The 22443-nt window shown below is 43.3% G+C and overlaps 5 protein-coding genes and 1 pseudogene across 6 annotated transcripts; 1 reads left to right on the forward strand and 5 right to left on the reverse strand.

Annotated features, from left to right (window-relative positions):
• Nucleotides 1-53: 53 nt before the first annotated feature.
• On the reverse strand, nt 54-2392 carry LOC131139188 (uncharacterized). The gene is made up of 2 exons (XM_058088530.2): nt 2264-2392; nt 54-1854 (listed from the first exon to the last, which is right to left on the reverse strand). The coding sequence occupies exon 2, from the start codon at nt 1844-1846 to the stop codon at nt 830-832; it is 1017 nt and encodes a 338-aa protein (XP_057944513.2). The 5' UTR covers nt 1847-1854; nt 2264-2392; the 3' UTR covers nt 54-829.
• A 628-nt stretch (nt 2393-3020) lies between these two features.
• Nucleotides 3021-6360, reverse strand: LOC131139191 (uncharacterized). Its single transcript, XM_058088535.2, has 2 exons — nt 5928-6360; nt 3021-5067 (listed from the first exon to the last, which is right to left on the reverse strand). Exons 1-2 carry the CDS (start codon nt 6121-6123, stop codon nt 3989-3991), a joined length of 1275 nt encoding a protein of 424 aa, XP_057944518.2. The 5' UTR covers nt 6124-6360; the 3' UTR covers nt 3021-3988.
• Nucleotides 6361-8593: 2233 nt separating this feature from the next.
• On the reverse strand, nt 8594-10559 carry LOC131139186 (uncharacterized). Its single transcript, XM_058088527.2, has 2 exons — nt 9814-10559; nt 8594-9716 (listed from the first exon to the last, which is right to left on the reverse strand). Exons 1-2 carry the CDS (start codon nt 10004-10006, stop codon nt 8815-8817), a joined length of 1095 nt encoding a protein of 364 aa, XP_057944510.2. The 5' UTR covers nt 10007-10559; the 3' UTR covers nt 8594-8814.
• Nucleotides 10560-10581: 22 nt separating this feature from the next.
• On the reverse strand, nt 10582-11637 carry LOC131139195 (uncharacterized; annotated as a pseudogene).
• An 865-nt stretch (nt 11638-12502) lies between these two features.
• Nucleotides 12503-19247, forward strand: LOC131139192 (uncharacterized). 2 transcript variants are annotated; one of them, XR_009132203.2, is made up of 3 exons: nt 12503-12865; nt 13816-14501; nt 17379-17495. XR_009132203.2 is itself a non-coding variant. In XM_058088536.2 (2 exons), exons 1-2 carry the CDS (start codon nt 16498-16500, stop codon nt 18236-18238), a joined length of 945 nt encoding a protein of 314 aa, XP_057944519.2. In that variant the 5' UTR covers nt 16226-16497; the 3' UTR covers nt 18239-19247. The 2 variants fall into 2 exon arrangements, 1 of the variants encoding a protein (XP_057944519.2); XM_058088536.2 differs by lacking the exons at nt 12503-12865; nt 13816-14501 and adding an exon at nt 16226-16582 and having other exon boundaries at nt 17379-19247.
• On the reverse strand, nt 18958-22162 carry LOC131139189 (uncharacterized). Its single transcript, XM_058088531.2, has 2 exons — nt 21868-22162; nt 18958-21647 (listed from the first exon to the last, which is right to left on the reverse strand). Exons 1-2 carry the CDS (start codon nt 22043-22045, stop codon nt 20827-20829), a joined length of 999 nt encoding a protein of 332 aa, XP_057944514.2. The 5' UTR covers nt 22046-22162; the 3' UTR covers nt 18958-20826.
• Between the last annotated feature and the right edge of the window lie 281 nt (nt 22163-22443).

Here is a 22443-nt window from a genome sequence, read left to right on the forward strand (position 1 = left end):
TATTGCGGAAATAATACAAACGACGTAAATTTATTACACCGTGTAATGTAGGTCTGTTGCGGCACATTCTAAAATATAATTGAACAACAAAACAGCAGCAGAAATTGAACAATCGGCAGTAGTTTTACAAGAATAAAGCCAAAATATTGATAGAAAAAAGTTGTAATCTGAAGAGAAAGTCATATTATAATGAAAAATAACGTTTCAGCAGCAGAAAGTTGAAACATTAAAGAAAAAAGGCATTACATATGACATTCAAATATGGAATAAAGTCCAAATATTATGGGAAGCCAGCTATTATGAAATATATATAACTTTATAGCATATCTACATGTGTTGATTTACAAAATATAAAAGTGGCCTTTGCGTCCTTCCGTTTTTCAGTATGTGGCCCTCGCTGAAAAACAATTTGGACACTCCTGATGTCGACTGTATACAAGTAATTCCAAGCAATACACTTAATAGTACTACTATTTCATACTTTACTCAGAAGGGGCGTCCAAACCCTTTACTGTGAGCGCTGCATACAGAAATATTAAGGACGCAGGAGCCACTTTAATACATTTTGTACATTCAAGATACTACAAACAATCAAATATAGGGAAATATATTCTAAGCTATTTGAAGAAAACACCCACATATTAGCTTTGTGATGAGGGTAATATACAATAACATGATTTTAAAAAATGAGGTGCCAAAAAAATGGCCTAAAAGCCACACTTTTATTTCAGATCCCATTCACACAGAATACTTATTTCTACACTAAAATGAGAACATCCATGTCGTTGTCATAGCAACTCCTTTGTCAGTGTCATCACGTGTGATGTCATCAAGCGCTGCTCTTCTCACCAGCACACTTGTGTTTGTTCAGCTGGTACTTATAAGTAAAGGTTTTATCACACATATCGCAACTGAATGGTTTCTCCCCAGTGTGTCTTCTTGTGTGTTTCAGCAAAATCCCCTTTCGGGAGAATTTTTGCCCACAAAAGGAGCATGAAAATGGTTTATCTCCAGTGTGTCTATTCATGTGTGCCATCAAATTTCCTTTTTGAGCAAATCTTTCACCGCAAAGCGAGCAAGTAAAAGGTTTCTCACCAGTGTGTGTTCTTGTGTGCCTCCCCAGTGCCGAACTGTCGCTAAAACTTGTGTTGCACACGGAGCAGGAATATGGTTTTTCTCCAGTGTGTGTCCTTGTGTGCGCTGTTAAGTGTCCCTTGGCAGAAAAAGTTTTGCTGCAGATTAAACAAGAGAATGGTTTCTCTCCAGTGTGCGTTCTTGTGTGTTTCATCAAACTCCCCTTTTGAGAGAATCTGCCTCCACAAACAGAGCAGATGAACGGTTTTTCTCCCGTATGAGTCCTCATGTGGACGATCAAATATTCCTTCAACTTGAAGCTCTTACCGCAAACCGAACAAATGAACGGTTTTTCTCCCGTGTGGAGCCTCGTGTGTCGCTTCAAAATTCTCCTGTCACCAAAAGTTTTGTCGCACTGAGAGCATTTCAAGTGTTTGTTGTCAGTGTGACGCCTCCGAGTATCTGCTTTGGAATCTTCCTCGTCCGTGTCGTCACTATCCGACAGCGGAGCTAAGAGGCTGCCTGCTTCCGATCTTCTCTTCTTCTCACCTTGACTGCGATCAAGTTGGGACCACTGAGCTTCATCGTCATCGTCTTCGCCCTCGTCCTCATCCTCGCTCTTCACAATCACACAAATTACTGGGAATTTACTGACGTCAGCCTCCTCCTGAGCCCATGCTTGCTTCTCCTCTTCCACTGTGATGTGGGGGTGCCGTGGCTCCGCCTCTTCTGATTTGATGTGGTGGGGGGGCCGTGGGTCCCCCTGCTCCATCCCGACGTCTGCAGGACCAAAAAAAAACCCCAATATTTATTTTTGTTAACAAATGTTTATACAATGCGTGTAAGTGAATGGACAAATTGATGTCTAACTGATGTGTGTACTTTATGGGAATGGATAGACGTGTACGTACCGTACACGTCTATGGAACCTCGGTTTTTGATCATGATTGATGATCGATTGAGGATCATGATGATTATTTTATGCACATTAAAGAAACAAACAGTTTTAATGAAACGAGCCGTGATTGTTGAACCTGATTCGTTGTAATTACTTAAGGGGACAAAATAGAACCTTGCACACATTCAAGAGTGGTGACATTTCATTGACACGTCGTGCTACATTTCGCTTTTTTCCATTTTCGTGCTGTTAATATGTGTACGAAACGAAACGAAAGAGACTCCAACATACCTCAGCGGAGCTTCCCTCTCCTCTTCGCGGTGAAGTAAAACTCCTCCACGAAGAGTTTTTCCAGGTCCGCTTCGTTCGGCTGTGCTGTTGATGTGCGTCAATCATATGTGACCGTGTGGAACCTACAATTCACCACAAATCGTTCCGAGTCGAATTATCGCGATGCTGCGTATTAACTCTAGAACGACCAAGCCCCCCCCCCACCCGAATGGCGCTCCTGTACCTAGAATGTTTAGCTAAATGAAAAGCTAATGAACCGAATTATTGTTCTGTAAACAATCATATATATTAGAATACTCAGTTGTTTTAGGCCACCATTAAATGTACACAAGTACACACAATCTACACTGCAAAACCGCTGCTCAAGCTCTGCAACCATTCTGTCCAGTGGACAGTGATCAATGATATCATAATCATTATTATGTTAATAATTAGCCTACTATTATTACTATCATCATTCTTCTTCTGCTGCTTCTTCTTCTACACCTACTACTACTAGTACTAGTAGTAGGCTAGCCTGCTTATTAGCCTGCTTTTGCCCTATTATCTGAAATTTGTCAGAGATCATTTGTAAATAAAAAAATAATAAATTATTTATAATACTTGTAATAATGACACCACTGTTTACAACAATATTTGCAATATAAAAAGTAGCAAGTGTAAGTTGTTTCTAATGTTTTTTATTTCTATAAATCAAGTAGTAAAACAGAATCTACACATAGTTCACTTACATCATTTACAATGTTGCTGTGTGAGTTAGTGAGTTAGTAAGTGAGTGTCCACACTAAGCTGTGCGTCTGGTCAAAACATACCTGGCACTGCAAAGTCCTCTTCCGTTCTCCTGTTCCACAGTCGTATTTGCAGCAGTCAACACATTGTGATTGTGCGGTGGCGTGATTGTTCTTCATCTGTGTTTGACCTGACACCTCACCCTCTTTCCGGGGGTCGGCGGGAGAGGTTGTTGCTGCAGATATTGTTTCCTTCCTCGTGCTCCTCTTGACTGTGCTGAGAAGGGTGGAGAGGTTGCCCTCCCCCAAGAAAGCCACATTTGTTGACAATTCCCAAAAAGACGCCACCATCAGGCACAAGTGGTTGGAGTTCCTGATTCCCTACCAGCAAAAGAAATGTGTTTGGATCCGTCAACGGGCCACTATGCAGCGTTAATTGGTGGTGTGGAAGAGTCAGAAGAGCAATTTATCAGACTCCTAACTGTGTTTATTTTGTGTGAAGAAGAGTGCATGTCTGTGTAGCATTATAGAGTGTGCATGCAGGGAGCGGGGTTGCTAACAGCCGATTCCACCCCAATTCATGGCTCTTCCTGTTTTTTTTTTTACATACTGGTAGTCCCGCAAAACACTTTCCACATTAGCGATGTTGAAAATGCTAAAGCTACTTACCATGTGGCTGTATGTTAAATGCGGACATTTTAAAAAGATAAATCGCTGTTTATTATCAGCTCCTATCAAGTTAGCAGCACAAAGCAGAAGTCTTTCCACTCGGGAGTGTGACCAGCCACAGCATAGTGGGTGTGCCTGGAGGAGGCGGCGGTGGGTGGAATACATTAAAACAGACATGTCTCAGGAAGCACGAAATCCAAAGAAATACAACTGAAAAGGCAGATTATGTAAGAACTTCACTTATCGTGGTTGGGTCTGAAAACAATTAACAATTAATTAACAATTAATTAACAATTCAAATGTATGCATAACATTACTTTTGCACCACTCATTTGTGCTCCAAATGTGTGAGATTTGATGAGCAGTTGATGTATGCTAGCACCTCTAATCCCCCCACTTTCTTTTTTTTTAAGAGTTCCATTCCTGCAGGCTCATTTCCTGCTGCACTTGTGTTTGCTGACAAGGTATTTCCGGGAGAAGGTTTTGTCACACATGCTGCAGCTGAAAGGCTTCTCGCCAGTGTGCCTTCGTGTGTGTGTGTCAACAAAGTGTACTTCTGAGAGAATCTTTGACCGCAAACTCTGCAAGTGAAAGGTTTCTCCCCCGTGTGCCTCCTAGTGTGCTTCATCAAGCTGTCTTTCAGAGAGAATCTTTCACCGCAAACTGAACAAGGAAAAGGTTTCTCACCGGTGTGTGTCCTCATGTGCGTCATCAAATTGGCTTTTTGGGAGAATGGCTTACCGCAAACGGAGCAGGCAAACGGTTTCTGGCAGGTGTGCGCTGACGCTGTGCCGTCAGTCGACTTTGTGTCGCACACCGAGCAGGAAAAAGTGCGTTCTCCCGTCTGAGTTCTTGTGTGCCTCATCAAGTTGCATTTTTGAGAAAAGCTGTTGCCACAAAGTGAGCAAGCAAAAGGTTTCTCGCCACTGTGCCTCCTCGTGTGCCTCTCCAACATGAAACGATCGCTAAAACTTGTGCTGCACGCCGAACACCAGAATGCATTTTGTCCGGCATGTATTCTTTTGTGTGCGATCAAAGTGCCTTTCAGGGCGAATCGTTTACCACAAACTTCCCAGGTGAGGTGTTTGTTGTCTGTGCGACACGTCACATCATCTTTAGAGTCTTCATCATCTGTGTTGTCACTGTCCGATAGCGGCGCTGTGAGGCTCTCTGATCTCCTCTTCTCACCACTCTGACTTCCATCAAGTTGGGACCGCTGGGCTTCGTCTTCATCGCCTTCGCTCTGGACAGTTGCACAAGTCACTGGAACGTTGCTGATGTCGGCCCCCTGCCGAGTCCACCCTTGCTCCTCATCTTCCTTTTTAATGTTGGGGGGCTGTGGCCCCTCCTGGTTCACTCTGGACTGCCTCTCAGGCTGCTCGAGGGGAAGATCTTCCTCTCTGGTGTCTGCAGGACACAAGAACACAATCACAGGAGGTCATTTTAGTATCTATGCCAACTTTCTTCTTAAATAGTCGTCATAATATTACGCGCTAACGATGGATCTGCGATCGCGATCGATAGCACTGCGGCCGAGATGGATCCATCGTTAGCGCACAAATCGATCGATTTCTGCGCTCACGATGGATACCTTGCGCTGGAGACCGATGCTTTGAAACTGCGCTGACGATATGACAATCGTTGATCTGCTAATTGCATACAATGACAGTGTTAGGGTTCACACTCCCCCCGCCGAGAACGGTAACAAAGTGAACTGCTTGACAATTAATCAAAGATTTGAAATTTGCATGCATCGACTTCTTGTTGATTCTTGTAAGTAACAACGCTCAGCGCTGCCATCTGTTGGCATCTAAACAAACTGCACACATCCATCCCGGGCGCAGTAATATACCATCGATTTGTGCGCTAACGATGGATCCATCTCGGGCGCAGCGCTATCGATCGATCGCGCAGATCCATCGTTAGCGCTTAACAATAACATTTGCTTCTCATAAGGTTGCCACTAAAAGTACCCCCCATATATTGACTTAACACCGTTTTCCATTATTGTCTTAATTTTTTTTGTTTACCTGTAAATTAATAGCTCTTTTGAGTGTGCCGTGGGCCAATAAAATGTAACATAAACTAGAACGTTATCATTATTGTCGACAGCGTGGCATCGACAATATCAATATTTGAATTGATCGTCCAATTCTTACAAACACGTGTTTGAGTTAAGTCACATATGATTGTGGCTTCAAATATGAATATATTCCAAACGACAACCTTGTCCTAAATATTGCCAAATGACAACAAAGCGAACAAACCCGATCCATGTGACTCAATTTGAGGCTTCTTGAAAACAGCTTCCAATCGTTGACGTTGTCGCTCGTTCTCCGCTTTTGTCCGAGAAAGCTCCCCCTCGTACTCGGCTATTGTTCTTTCTAACACGACAAATATCTCTTCAACAGCCGCAGTTAGCCGCTCACTCACCCAGGATCTCAGCATTTGTACTTTACACATTTTCAGAATGGCTCGCTACTTTAGCACGGGATGCTAACTGGAGCTCCAGACGTGTATCGAGGCGAGATTATTCACTGGGCAGCCATTGCGAGGCTTCGTTGTTATGTGACAGGAATATAACGCGTGTGGACAATAAACACATACATGGAAGCAATAACGCGGACGTTTCTTTATGCCGCCGCTCAGTTTGGGCATTCTCATTAACTTCCGCCTTTTCTTCTTCGTTGTTTTCTTAACGGTGGGAAACATCCACTGCGTTGCATTACTGTCATCTTCCGCTTGGATTTCTTTACTGTCTAAATACAAACACTTCTCAGTAGCAAACCGATCGACTCTACATTGGATTGGTTTCAGCAGCTTTCGTACACTTTGACATTTCTTTGAAAACTCCAAATATATTGTAGTGCTAGGTTGCTGGTACGTCGTTCACCCCGGAACTATTGATGCGGGAGTAGTTGCCACCCGGAGATGTGAGCGTGAGGGAAAGGGGCTCTGTTGTTGTCGCGTCTCACGGAGTGACGAGTGTGCGTTGATGTTCTGAATAAAGTTCGACACCCCGCCTCGGACTTCTTCTTCGGCACTTCAACATTTTATTTGAACAATTTTACAAAATACAGTGAAGAAAATAAGTATTTGAACACCCTGCTATTTTGCTATTTCTCCCACTTAGAAATCATGGAGGGGTCTGAAATTTTCATCGTAGGTGCATGTCCACTGTGAGAGAGATAAACTAAAAAGAAAAATCCAGAAATCACAATGCATGATTTTTTAACAATTTATTTGTGTGATACAGCTGCTAATAAGTATTTGAACACCTGAGAAAATGAATGTTAATATTTGGTACAGTAGCCTTTGTTTGCTATTACAGAGGTCAAACGTTTCCTGTAGTTTTTCACCAGGTTTGCACACACTGCAGGAGGGATCTTGGCCCACTCCTCCACACAGATCTTCTCTAGATCAGTCAGGTTTCTGGGCTGTCGCTGAGAAACACGGAGTTTGAGCTCCCTCCAAAGATTTTCGATTGGGTTCAGGTCTGGAGACTGGCTGGGCCATGCTAGAACCTTGATATGCTTCTTACGGAGCCACTCCTTGGTTTTCCTGGCTGTGTGCTTCGGGTCGTTGTCGTGTTGGAAGACCCAGCCACGACCCATCTTCAATGCTCTGACAGAGGGAAGGAGGTTGTTCCCCAAAATCTCACAATACACGGCCCCAGTCATCCTCTCTTTAATGCAGTGCACTCGTCCTGTCCCATGTGCAGAAAAACACCCCCAAAGCATGATGCTACCACCCCCATGCTTCACAGTAGGGATGGTGTTCTTCGGATTGTACTCTTCATTCTTCTTCCTCCAAACACGCTTATTGGAATTATGACCAAAAAGTTCTATTTTGGTCTCATCTGACCATAAAACTTTCTCCCATGACTCCTCTGTATCATCCAAATGGTCATATGCAAACTTAAGACGGGCCTTGACATGTGCTGGTTTAAGCAGGGGAACCTTTCGTGCCATGCATGATTTCACATCATGACGTCTTAGTGTATTACCTACAGTAACCTTGGAAACGGTGGTCCCAGCTCTTTTCAGGTCATTGACCAAGTCCTGTCGTGTAGTTCTGGGCTGATTCCTCACCTTTCTTAGAATCATTGAGACCCCACGAGGTGATATCTTGCATGGGGCTCCACTCCGATTGAGATTGACCGTCATGTTTAGCTTCTTCCATTTTCTAATGATAGCTCCAACAGTGGACCTTTTTTCACCAAGCTGCTTGGTAATTGCTCCGTAGCCCTTTCCAGCCTTGTGGAGGTGTACAATTTTGTCTCTGGTGTCTTTGGACAGCTCTTTGGTCTTCGCCATGTTACAAGTTAAAGTCTTACTGATTGTATGGGGTGGACAGGTGTCTTTATGCAGCTAACGACCTCAAACAGGTGCATCTGATTCAGGATGATACATGGAGTGCAGGTGGACTTCTAATGGGCAGACTAACAGGTCTTTCAGGGTCAGAATTCTAGATGATACACAGGTGTTCAAATACTTATTTGCAGCTGTATCACACAAATAAATTGTTAAAAAATCATGCATTGTGATTTCTGGATTTTTCTTTTTAGTTTATCTCTCTCACAGTGGACATGCACCTACGATGAAAATTTCAGACCCCTCCATGATTTCTAAGTGGGAGAAATAGCAAAATAGCAGGGTGTTCAAATACTTATTTTCTTCACTGTATATCAAAGTGATGTCCAAACCTTTTCACAGAGGGCCACATCGGTATTTGTAAAGATGTTAAAAGTGTCATATACTGTAGGTGAAAGGGCGTATGATTAGTATGAACTTCGTTCAGTGCCCCCCCCCCCCCATTTTTGCTGTTGTCTTTAAAATATTCCATATATTTCGGCATTCCTTTAAAATATTTACACAAGTTTTCTGTCTGTAACAACATAATCTTATCCCCGTATTATACCCCCCCGCCCCTCCCCCAAAATTCACAACTGGATTTTATATCTAATTAGGACCTATTTTTAAAGTGTGTCTTCATGGCTTACCCAAACACCCTGACTGTCATTTCGGGGTGCTGATTCACAACTTTTATTTGGGGTCACATCTACACGTGTTTCCAAACAGGATTATTGGACATACATTTCAATATACCAAGACATTAAATCCAAGAGCAAGCGTCTGATGCATCTGTAGAATCTTAGCAAGAGAAAAGTGTTTGACTGCTGCTGCTCTCGCCAGCGCACTTGTGTTTGTTAAGCTGGTGCTTATAAGAAAATCTTTTATCACACACGTGGCAACTGAATGGTTTCTCACCAGTGTGCGTTCTTGTGTGGACTTTCAAAGTGCCTTTGATGGAGAACCTTTTCCCACAAACTGAGCAGGAAAAAGGTTTTTCTCCCGTGTGTGTCCGTGTGTGTCCTATCAAATGCCCCCGTTGGGAGAACCTCTCGCCACAAAAGGAACATAGAAAAGGCTTCTCACCGGTGTGTGTCCTCATGTGTTGGATCAGCGCTGGACGAACACTGAAACGTGTGTCGCACACCGAACACGAGAAAGGTTTCTCTCCTGTGTGCGTTCGTGTGTGTCGGATCAAATTGCCTTTAAGTGAGAATCTTTCCCCGCAAACTGAGCATGTAAATGGTTTTTCACCGGTGTGTGTTCTCATGTGCGAAATCAAATGTGCCTGTCGTATAAATGCCTTACCACAAACCAAGCAGCTGAATGTTTTTTCTCCCGTGTGGATCATCATGTGTGTCTTCAAAGTTTTGTCGCATTTAAAGTGTGTGTTGTCAGCTTTGGAGTCTTCATCATCGGTTTCAGGAGAGTGGGACGTTGTGTCGTCACTATTCGATAGTGGTGCCAAGAGGCTGCCTCCTTCTGAGCTTCTCTTCTCCTCACTTCCATTATTCCGAGACCACTGAGCTTCATCTTCGGCATCATCTTCACCCTTGACAATCACACAAGTCACTGGAAACTTGCTGGTGTCGACTTCCTCCTGAAGCCACACTTCCTCTTTAATGTGGGGGGGCTGTGGTTCCCCCTGCACCACCCTGGAGCTCCACTCCTGCTGCTCAGGGGGAAGAGCTCCTTCATTGACGTCTGTAGGACATCACGACAAAACAAGCATGCTTTGGAAAAGTCTATTGTAGTCTATATATGACTTTATTAAACGTGTAACAGTAAAAAGTGAACAAACCTGCTCTGCGTGACCCAATCTGAGGCTTGAAAACAGCGTCCAGCAGTTGACGTTGTCGCTCGTTCTCCTCTTTCGTCCGACAAAGTTCCTCCTCGTACTCTGCTATTGTTCCTTCCAACACAACTAATATTTCCTCGACGGCAGCGGTGAGTCGCTCGCTCACCAACGCTCTCAGTATTTGGACTTTACACATTTTCACACAATCGCAACACTTAGCATGTGTTGCTAACTTCCGCGTCTCCTTTTTAGCAGCTAGCAAGCTAAGCTAGCACGAGAAGCTTTAAAGTCCAACCGAGAAGAGACTGTAATAAGCTATGACGTTTAGTCAGTTATTAATGAACAACACAGCAATGTGTACTGAACGAGAGACATACTACACGACAACAACCGCCAAGCGAGGCATTTAACATCTACGGTGTCTCCTTGTTCATTCCCCGTTGCTATCCCGCCGCCACGTTTTCTTCTTCGTTTATTTTCGGAATCCGTGCCGTTTGCTGCCCCCTTCGGTGATTCAGTGTTGTTGCCTCATTGTTCTCTATGGTTTCGTATCCTCCATCCTTACACCTTCTACTCTTTACGTTTTGCTCTAGTTTTATGGTTTAATTTTGTTTTTGCAATGTGCCGCAGGCTAATAAAAACAAGCTTCACGTTTTGGACACTCCCAATGCAAATCCACTGCATTACAATTTAATTTACGTACTGTAAATTGTGATGTTGCAACATTTTACGTAGACTCTACAGGTTTCTTGTTTTTATGTCAATTAAAATCTAAGCATTGCAATTAGTTTCACTGCTGCTCTCACCGGCACACACGTGTTTGTTAAGTTGGTACTTGTAAGCGAATCTTTCATCACACACATTGCAAGTGAATGGTCTCTCACCCGTGTGAGTCTATGCGTGTTTCAGCAAGTGTCCTTTCTGAGAGAATGTCTGGCCACAAACTGAGCAGCAAAAAGGTTTTTCTCCAGTGTGCATCCTTGTGTGTGCTATTAAATGTGCCTTTTGAGAGAAACTTTGGCTGCAGAGGGAGCAAGTGAAATGTTTCTCACCAGTGTGTGTTTTCATGTGCCTCCCCAGCGCTGTACCATCACTGAATGGCATGTTGCACAGCGAGCAGGGAAAGGGTCTTTCCCCTGTGTGTGTTCTCATGTGTGTTCTCATGTTTGTCTTTCTCGAGACAGCTTTACCGCAAACCGGGCAAGAGAAAAGTTTCTCGCTGTTGTGAGTTATCATGTGCTGGATCAGCGTTGAACGCTGAAACTCATGCTGCAGACCGAACAGGAGAAAGGCTTCTCTCCCGTGTGTGTTCTTGTGTGTGTGATCAGTGTTGAACGATCCCGAAAATGAGTGTTGCAGACTAAGCAGGAAAACGGTTTCTCGCCTGTGTGTATCCTTGTGTGAGCTATCAAATGAGCCTTCCGAGGAAACCCTTTAGCACAAAATGAACAGCTGAAGGGTTTTTCTCCGGTGTGCGTCCTCATGTGTGCTTTTAAATTCCTCCTGTCAAACGTTTTGCAGCACTGAGAGCATTTAAAGTGCTTGTTGTCAGCGTGACATGTGATATCGGCTTTAGAACCTTCCTCATCACTGTCGCGGGAGTGTGACGCCGTGTCGTCGCTACGTGACCCTCGGTGGAAAACGTTAGGACACCCCGACCCGACTACAAGACTAGAGTTTCATTGATAATACTCAGCGCTACCTGCTAGCCCTGGACCATCCCTTCAAGTCAAGGAGGCGTCTTTCTGTGTATTTTTGTCTCACATGTAATTTCAATTTCAATATCAAACACTTTACGAAGTACAAACCTGCTCTCTGTGCCTCCATTTGAGGCTTGAAAACAGCGTCCAGTGTTTGACTTTGTCGCTCTTTCTCCTCTTCCGTTAGCGGCTGACAAGCTAAGCTAGCTTGCAAAGCTACAAAAATGGGCCAGCCCAGATATGGTTAGGGTGGAAATGGTTATACTATAACTGGTTACGTCTCCTCTGTTGTAATGGCATGAATGTACACTAGTGTACGAAGAGCAAATGCTGCAATGAGAGCAGCTGATTCCGAACAAGGCTGGTGTTTTTCTTACCAATGACTTGCTAACTTCCGCATTCTACATCTTCTTGGATCAGTCCGGGTTCAAGTTACCGTGGAGTGCATTGCTGCCCTCTTGAGTTCGCCAAAAAAGATCAGTTAAAGATGACTTTTAAGAATTTTATTGAATAATGTTATTAGAAAATTGAATAAAAAATTCCACGGAGTGGCCAGCACAAAGTGAGCCTTCACGGATAGACCAGCTTGGGCCAGAGTGGGGTTTTGACCTAGAAAATGGGCCTAAAGCAGGGGTCAACAACTTGGGTTATTGTTAGTGAGCTGCTACTTACGCAGTAAAAAAAACTCTTGTGCCATCTAGTGGTCAAATCAGGTGTTACTTCTAGGTCACGTTACAATACAAAAGCAGAAATATAAAAGTATAAAACCATAAGTGCAAAAATAGTCAACCTATACCACAGAGAGGAGACGAGAGGATAATTCCTCTTGTGAAACATCGTTGTAGCAATACATCGGGGGCAAAATACCTTGGTGTTAATCTGTATAAGGAATCTGGATATATACTCCGGTACAGTAGGTGGCGGTATGCACCCAAAACTTGCACCCGCCATAAACAGGATTTCCGTTATGTTCCACGTAGAAAGTTCGAAACAGCTCAAACGGAAGAAGAAGAAGAAAAAGCTCAAACGGAAGACATTTTGCCTCGTTTGTTCTCTTCCCGCTACATTTTTCACCCAAGGGTTAATTGTGGTGAACTCTGAATCATCTCTAGCTCTCAAGTGTAGTACATTAAGTGTACGTTGTTGCGATTGTGCAAAAATGTGCAAAGTCCAAATGCTAAGAGCGTTGGTGAATCAGCGACTTAATGCGGCCGTCGAGGAAATATTTGTTGTGTTAGAAAGAACAATAGCAGAGTACGAGGAGGAACTTTCTCGAACAAAAGAGGAAAACGAGCGACAACGTGAACAACTGGACGCTATTTTCAGGAAGCCTCGAGTTGTTTTACGTAGAGCAGGTTTGTTTCATTCTTCTACTTTACTGTTTTCAGTGGGTCGGTGTTTAATTTCACGCTGTTGTCTAAATAAGCATTGATTTGTCGAAGCAGTGGCGGTTCTGACTTGTATGATTCCTTGCCCCCCTTCTCAGGGGGGACCCAGGACACTTTGGAGAGACTCTGTCCCTCAGCTGGGACTGTGATGTCTTTCACGTTCTGCAACTTAACAGGTTTAACAGGCGAATACAACATTTATAGGTCAGAAAAGTGGGAAAAGCATCAAAGGTCCCCTTTAAGTCCAAATGATTGGTGTTGTTCACCAGCTCCTCCTGCTAGCTGCAACTTTCCGCTTTTGTATCCATCTATCAGTCCGATTATAATGTGTTAGAGGGTAGCGTTAAATCAAAACAAACCAAAAAATGTAGCACCAACACTTTCTGTCACCGTAATGACTGCATGGGAAACGCTGGCTCTAGTCCCTCCAAAGTTGATTGGTGTGTGTTACAACTGTCACATAATTTAAGTTTTTTAAATATTTGTTTTATTTTATACATTTTTATTTTATTTTTTATTTTTTGCCTTGTACTTTTTTACGTGACAAAAATAATAAAATAAAATAAAAATGATAAAATAATAAAATAGAATAAAAAATAATAATAAAATAAAAAAATATATAAAAAAACTGAAATTATATTAGAAAGGCAGGAAGTGAACAAATGTAACAGTTAGTGATTGTAAAAGTACCAGATGGAGGGGTAGGATTTAATAAGCTTTGCTTCTTCCTACTCCTTTTGGACATGTGGAACTGGGAACTGATTATGGGATGCATGTTCAAATGAAATAAAACCATTAGCATTTACATTCCAAGCGACAAAACCGCTTATTGTGTCAGATTATTCCTATTTTGAACCACAACAACTGAGGCTTGACTTTTCTATCTCAAGCAGGTTTTTCTCTTCTTGTGTCCACAGAAGACCCTACCCTAACCAGCAAAGAAGCTCTTCAACCTGAGCTGCAGGAGGAGCACAGCTTCAGTGGTGATGTGCAACCCCAACCCCAAGCTGAAGGAGACCGCCGTGAAGAATCAGAAGCGGAATACCTGATAGCGCCACTGTCCGATAGTGACGAAGTACTGTCAAATTCTTCTGGCAGTGAGGACTCAAAGAAGTTTAAAGCTGAAGTGACAAATGGCACTGACATGCAGCGTGTCAAATGCTTCATGTGTAACAAAACCTTCAGCAGAAAGAGTAATCTGAACAGACACCTGAAACGTCACAAGGACATGACTTGCTCCAAATGCGGGAAAGCCTTCTGTGATAAGTTACAATTGTCGAGACACATGCGAAAGCACACAGGAGACAACTCGTTTGCCTGTTCAGTCTGCGGCAAATCCTTCGACCGGAAGGATCGCCTGAAAATGCACATGACGGTGCACGGCGGGGAGGAGGACGATCGTGCTGCGTTGCAAACGCCGTGGGAAAAGCACACTGTGACCAAACTGTTTTCCTGCTCAGTCTGCAACAAAACCTTTCCCGAACGTAAAGATTTGATTGAACACACAAGGAGACACGTTTATGAAGGCGTTTAGCCGCTGTGGGATGAGAAAGCAGCGGCACACAATCGCACCGACACGGGTTCACATCCATTTTTGAAGGAGGTAGGCACCACTCGTATGGTGAGGTGTTGAAGATGATACCCTATATACCTGGCCCGTGTAGGCCTGGGCCTAAAGGGGACCTACTATGCTCATTTTTCCACCCTTTGTATTGAGTTGTGGTCTCCTATAGAGTAGCTACACACAATAACCTGCACAGAAGACTTTTTAGAGCTTCCACAATCTGCACCCATTCCAGCTGTATTCCTTGGATTTGTGCTTCCTGCCAATCCATCCATGGCCCTCCTCCGGGCATGCCCACTCTGCTGTGATTGGTCACATGCCCAAAGTGCTTCCTAACTACGAACCATATAAGGAAGGCCGCCCCTCTGTGACGTCACGGTTTTTCAAACCGAGCGTTTTGATCCCAAACTTCTTTTAGAGCTCACTTCCAAATGTGCAAACCTCATTATCTGAAACTTTGAACACCAGAATACAACATTCTAAAAAATGCATCATAGGTCCCCTTTAAGCATTTTTGTGACAAAAATTCGGGCAGCACGTAGGTTTAGTGGTTAGCGCGCAGACAGGAGACCAGGGTTCAATTCCCACCCTCGGCCATCTCTGTGTGGAGTTTGCATGTTCTCCCCGTGCATGCGTGGCTTTTCTCCGGGTACTCCGGTTTCCTCCCACATTCCAAAAACATGCTAGGTTAATTGGCCACTCCAAATTGTCCATAGGTATGAATGTGAGTGTGAATGGTTGTTTGTCTATATGTGCCCTGTGATTGGCTGGCGACCAGTCCAGGGTGTACCCCGCCTCTCGCCCGAAGACAGCTGGGATAGGCTCCAGCACCCCCCGCGACCCTCGTGAGGAAAAAGCGGTAGAAAATGAATGAATGACAAAAATTCTCATTCCAGTTTTGGTTTCAGCTGTGAAAGCTCAGCTCACGTTTTATGATTTGAACACGGGTTTTGTTAGTTTTCACTAATTTGCCAATTTTGTTTTATCGTGGTTATGTGCTTTTAAGTACAATGGAAGACTCTAAGTTAAAGCCATCTATTTTGGGGGAAAAGTGTTGTATTGGCTACTAATGAATGAAGCCTTTTTGGCATGCCTCCTGCATATGTTACATTATTATTATTGTTATTACATTGTTTCTGTTGCTTTTGTTAAACATTTGTATTTAAAAATAGTTCCTTTAAGACATCCCCTCTATCGCTCCTGCTATCTGAGGACATCGTGTTCAGGAGGGTTTGTAGGTAAACAAAATAGTGCTACTTCATTTTTTAGTTGAATATGAATAGTCAGTAACAATAAGAAAGAAATGAGCAGAATCATTAAAAACACAAAAAACAATACATGACAGCACATAGAATGAGAGGTACCGTATATAAATCATCAATAACTTGAAAGAGGAAGCTTACATTTTATTTTATTTTTTTTAGAATTTCTGAGATTAAAAAACTTTTTTGTGTCTTAAGGGTTTCTTGTTTATTCTTTAACTCATGTTTGATTGAATAGTCTGTCAATTTTAAATAATGAAAACCGAGTGTATGTGTTCAAAACATCACATAGCAAAGTGCATTATTCACTAAATTCCAAAATCAAAAATGCTACTCGTAATTTTTTAAAGCGTTTTCATACTTCCCTTAAGTTATTGGCCATGAAGCAAACCAAAAATGATCGCTTCTTATTTATACACCCGGAGAACGGTATGGTAATGTAGTTTGTCCTAATAGAGGTGCCGTAGTCAGTTTGTACCGTTAAAGGACAAAGAAGAAGAACTTTTACTACATCCGGTGGCCACAAGCAAAATGGCTGACGAAAGTAGTCAGTAGTGTCATTGCGTTAAAGATGATGTTTGTTTGCTTTGTTCTTTTAAAGACTGTGCGCTTGCCTTCCGCCTGTCAGCAGCATCATTAATTAAAGAGCATAAATTCTTCTCCGAGAACTCCAGTTAGCGTAGCTTGTTAGCTGCTAACAAAGAAACGCGAAGGGTGGCAACAAATCTGGGCGGAAATTAGCTGTGCGTGTAAAGTGTTGTGATTGTGTGAAAATGTGCGAGAGACCGGAAGCAGAGTACGAGGATCGGCTTTCTGGAACCAAAGAAAACGAGCATCAAGTTTTGTTGCACAGAGCAGGTTGGTTCGCTCCTTGGGGCGCATTCCAGACTCCTGGGAATTGTTAATATCAAAATATAGCATGGAAATATTTTTATTGCAAAAATGGCCAGTGGTTTTTATGGGCACAGGAGAAGGTAGAAATATAATATTAGTCAGTTCAAATTTGGACCTAGAAAACAACACGTCCTCTGTTGTGGACATTTGATGCTTTTTCCACTTTTCTGACCTATAAATGTAGTTAGGATGTTGTATTCTGGTGTTAAACCATGCCAACGTTTCAGATAATGAGGTCTGCGGATTTGAAAGTGAGCCCTGAAATTAGTTTGGGACGGTTCAAAACACTCTGTTTCAGAAGACGTGGTAAAACTGCCCCTTTGTGATGTCACAGACGGGCGGACTTCCATATACGGGTCCTAGTTAGAAAGCATTTTTGGTGTGTGACCAATCACAGTGGCCCAGAGGCGGCCTGTAAGTGGAATAAATGAAAAGGAAGCACAAATCCAAGGAAATACAGCTGGAATGGGTGCAGCTTCTGGAAAATCGAAAAAGTTTTCTGAGCGGGTTATTGTGTGTATCTGCTCTATAGGAGTCCACAACTCCATACAAAGGGTTGAAAAATGAGCATAATGGGTCCTCTTTAAAACTACTGCTTGTTCATCTAAAATGATGCCAACGGTCGAGTGCACGTGTGTGTGAGCATCATGCAGACTAAAGTATGGTGTGAAATGTACAATTTTCGTCCCAGGAAGCACTCTATCTAGAGAATGGACGGTGTAACGTGAGACTTGACTCCTTGTCTTCTTGTGTCCTGCAGATTTCAGTGGTGATGATCTTCCTCCCCATCAGCAGGAGTGGAGGTCCAGGGTGGAGCAAGGGGAGCCACAGCCCGCCCACATTAAGGAGGAAGAGGAGGAGCACAGCATCAGTCAGGATGGAGAGCATCTTAAAGGGCTGGAAGGGTTCCCAGTCATTGGTGTCCCTGTGAAGAGTGAAGATGAAGAAGAAGAAGCTGATGGAGTCCATTGTGGAGGTTCGCAAGAAGCCCGCCTCTTGGCTCCGCTATCCGACAGTGACGACGCAACGTCGCATTCTCCTGACACGGATGAGGAGCACTCGAAGGCTGATAAGACGTTTCACACCGACAGCACGCTCTTCAAATGCTCCGAATGCGAGAAAACGTTTAGCTGCAAGAAATATCTGAGAGGACACATGAGGATCCACACGAGAGAAAAACGATTCAGCTGCTCATTTTGCGGCAAAAGATTCAAACTCAAGGAACATCTAACCAGTCACATGAGGAACCACATCGCAGATAAACCGTTTTCCTGCACGGTGTGCAAGACAAGTTTTAGTGTGCCTTCAGCGTTGGCGATTCACATGAGAACGCACACGGGAGAAAAACCTTACAGCTGCTCAGTTTGCGGCGAAAGATTCTCTCAGAAAGGCAATCTGAAAAGACACGCCAGGACACACTCGGGAGAGAAGCTCTTTGACTGCTCGGTCTGCGGTAGGAGATTCTCTCAGAAAGGTCATTTGATGTCACACACGCGAACTCACACGGGAGAGAAACCCTTTTCCTGTTCGGTGTGCAGCACGCGTTTTAATGTCAGGTCGGCGCTGGTGAGACACGTGAGGATGCACGCTCGCGAGAAAGGCATCAGTTGTACGGTGTGACCGAACGTTTACACTAAGCTCTGCAAAGAACCTTCCACATGCGCTGATATGTGATCAATCCTGCCTTGTCTCCCGTGTTTTTCATCTCTCAGAACTGCTACTACTACTGTGATTATTATATTCTTTTGAAATACAGGTGATCCTCGTTTTATGATGCCTTATTATGACGCACTTTCATTCCAGACTATTGAAGTTTAAAGAGAAAAGCTGATTTCTACGTACAGTATATAGGCTGCATTTGTCACATTTTAACATGGGATATTTACACAGAAAGACACGCTATAAACCTTGCAATCCTTCCTACACTTGCTGTCCCCGGCATTTTTTGTCCACCGGATTTCAACATCTGCCATGGAAGCAGAAACTTCTACGCCTTATCAAATTTACTTAAGACTTGTCAGATCAAAACATGGCTGCTTCATTTGTCCAATTCCATTTTCTGAACCTAGACTGGAGTTCATTTATCCATTTATCCACATGATTGGTTAAGCCACAGGGTTCCAAGCATGTGGAAAAAAGTAGCAGCTTGTAGTCGGTTATTTACGGTCGTGATGCGCGTGAGGCGAAAATAATTTGTAGTTTTGCCTCGCTACATCGCGGAAGGACTTTTATCCCTTTAAATATCCCATCTGAAGGATCTGCTTCTATGCTGGCTCTCCCTCATTTGCAACGCCCCTTCCAGTTTACAAGACAACCACATGAATAAAAGCGGGAGTTGTTCTCTTTTATTATGGTTTCATTTCATGCGTTTTATATATCCGTAGTGTGTTCCGTGTACACTTTGGCGCTCATTAACTTCTGACCGACATTAAACTCCTCTCCAAATATGTAACTGCTGCCTATTTACACGTTTTCCAATCCTGCTTAAACATGTGACATGTTTGTCGAACTATTGAGTTATAGTCGTGGTGTCAAAAGATCAGCTAGCAGTGAGTCTCTTTGTTTCTCTCTGTAAAAATAACGGTGTAAAACAGGAGAATAAATGTATCAAAAACTGAAAAAGTCTGCTTTTTATTACAATAACATTGCAAAATCAAAATAATGTGCTTTTGCCCATAAACATTACAATTTAGCACTACTTCATTTACTGATCCATACTCTGCTATTTAGCTTCACACTGCGTTTTTCGTGCGTTTACACAAACCTCATCGGCAACGAACGAGCGTTGCAGATGGAAAATGTCTTCTCTCCAACATGGAATCTTCAGACCGAACCTTTCACCGCAGACCAGGCAGACGACAGGTTTCTCTTTTTAGGTTGACTTGGTGCTAAATGTTTTGCCACACTGGGAGCATTGTTGTTTCTCGCCGCATTGGATCTGCGTGTGTCCAAATAACGTGGAGTAAAATCTTTGTCATCCTCCACTACAATTGTTTTGCTGACGAATGAAATGAAATGGGGATCTCACTGTAAAGTATGAGGATATGGCGCCATCTTGTGGGACATTTAAGAAACGACAACATTTACATACAATAGTTCTCAATAATTCCCACGTTTAAATTATTCTGCTCTAAATATTGCCCGATAACAGCTACCAGTGACTGTTTCCGCGACAAAAACGACTTACCCCCGGTTGACTTCTAAAATAAATAAAAATAACGAGCCAGTCTTTTGAAATTTAGCATTACTGCACCCTCCGTCGAGAAGGTATAATTACACTTCTGACCTGCAGTACATTGGAACCCTGCAAATTCGCAATTCAGCTATTATTGATTTTTTTATCCCCAAAATAGGCAAATTATTCCCATCTCATTCACTCAAAGTGGATATTAATTTATAAATACATGATGACATAGGTGAATGTTACAGCATACATATACCGTATAAAATCGTTACTGGAATTACAACAGGCAAGCAGTGTAGATTATGCACACTCGGCTTGGAGAAACACCTTCTAGTGGCAAGTACCGACACATTTCATGGGTACATGAGTACATTTCATTCGTGTGAGGGATGTTTAGGCTGTCTTAAAGCTGGAGTGTGCATTTAGCTTCCATCGCTACAAATGGCACTTGAAGATCATGACAAGGTGAAGGTTGTAACCTACTAATTCCAAGTCACTTTCATTGCAAACGCGTGTTAAAAATAGCCATTTTTCCACCGGCAGGCTGGGACATCTTGTGGTATGGTGTGGTCACCACCAGGGATGTCCTGGATACTCTTGTCTCACCATATTCCAACTATGTTAACACTACATGTAGGGATTTGGGTTGTTGGGAGTTCATCTCATTCCACTTTTTTAATGAAGTTTTCACTCATTTGTGCGGTTTCCAGCGGAAATGTACACACCCTCACGTGTGATGACTTGCTCGTCTCACATCAATTTGAAGATTATCAAAACGACCCTTTATGCTATTTATTTACATATTAAACCAAAAGCCAAAACATGCAAATCTAGTCTGCTGCGACACAATGATTAAAGGCCGTTCCTGAAGAAACGTAAGTATTTAAAATATGAAATATGCATGTTTACCATCATTTCTACTCCTGCTTATAAACAGTAACTTAACTATACAGGAATCAGACGTTATGCAAGGACTGAGCAAGCATCGCACTGAAGAGGACTAACATTAAGTCTCCGGTCGGAACTACTTCAGCCCAACACTCTCACTGGTGTGTTTTTTCATGTGTTTGCTCAAACCGGACTGGTAACAAAAGCTGGTGTTGCAGATTGAGCAAGTGAACGTTTTCTCTCCGATGTGCGTTCTTATGTGTCGGATCAAACTCCTTTTCAGCGCGAACCTTTCGCCGCAAAACGAGCAGACGCACGGTTTCTCTCCCGTGTGCCGCCTCATGTGCCGGATGAGATTTCTCTTATTGCCAAAGCGTTTGTCGCAATGAGGGCATTGCGGCTTTTCTCCGAAGTGGGTCTCCATGTGTTGAAATAACGCCGAGTTGAAACTGAAACTGGTGTTGCAGACAGAGCAGGTGAACGGTTTCTCACCGGTGTGTTTTCTCATGTGTATGGTCAAGTAGTCCTTCCGAGAGAATCGTTTACCACAAACTGAGCACATGAATGGTTTCTCTCCGGTGTGACATCTCATGTGACGTTTCAGGTTTCTCTTGTTCCCGAACATTTTGTCACACTGGGAACATTTGTGTTTGTCTTCCGCGTGGCATGTCACGCCAGCTTTGGAGTCTTCATCGTCAGTGTCGGGAGACGTCGTCTCATCACTGTCCGACAGCGGAGCCAAGAGGCTGTCTGCTTGTGGTCCTCCACAGCGGTCTCCATCCAACTGTGACCTCGGACCTTTGTCGTCTTCATCTTCACTCTTCACAACGACACGGATCACTGGGAAGTCCTCTAGTCCTTCAAGCGGCTCGCCCTCGTCTTCCTCTTTGACGTGGGGGTGCTGTGGCTCCCCCTGCTCCACCCCGGTCCGCCACTCCTGCTGCTCTGGGGGAAGACCTGCGGGATGCAAGAAGACAAATACGCTTTAGAAAAGCAAGTCAAGTTACATATTATTGTAAATCCAAATGTGAATAATATTACAGGATCAGCGTCTTGCCAGCACTACATTGCATTAACTGTGTTATGTGTAGGGGTTACTAGACTCCCTGGTTAGGGGTGCTGTTACTGATAAGAAACAAAGCTAAAGACCGAAACAAACCGGCTCTGTGTGACTCACCTTGAGTCTTCTTGAAAGCAGCGTCCAGGAGTTGACGTTGTCGCTCGTTCTCTTCTTTTGTTCGAGAAAGTTCCTGCTCGTACTCTGCTATCGCTTTTTCTAACACTACAAATATTTCCTCGACAGCCGCGCTTAGTCGCTCGTTCACCAGCGCTCTCAGCATTTGCACTTTACACATTTTCACACAATCGCAACACTTAACTCACACCTGAGCTCTCCTTAGCGATGCGCTGCTCGTCTTCCGCGTCTCTTTGTTGGCAGCTAGCAAGCTAGCTTGTGTAGTAGCGCCGTATTGCCTTTTTGTTTAACTTCCGGCAGAGACGACGCCGCTAGTACATGCCACCATTACTGCCTCCCTCGGGTCAGGGAGTGTCATTACACTCGCCGTGCTGTGTTTGCGCTGTTGAAATACTTTTTTGGTTTGAGAGTTATTCAATAATATTGTAAATCTCAGTCTAAACTCTCGTCTCCTCTCAAATTAAATCACAATTGCTGCTTTGATGTACATTTTGAATGATTAAACATTTACTGTTACTTGGCGAATATAAAAATAGGCCAAAGAAAAACGAAAGTATT

The sequence above is a fragment of the Doryrhamphus excisus genome, linkage group LG13 (genome assembly GCF_037039965.1).
Source record: "Doryrhamphus excisus strain RoL-2023G ecotype Guam linkage group LG13, RoL_Dexc_Guam_v1.1, whole genome shotgun sequence".
NCBI lineage: Eukaryota > Metazoa > Chordata > Actinopteri > Syngnathiformes > Syngnathidae > Doryrhamphus > Doryrhamphus excisus.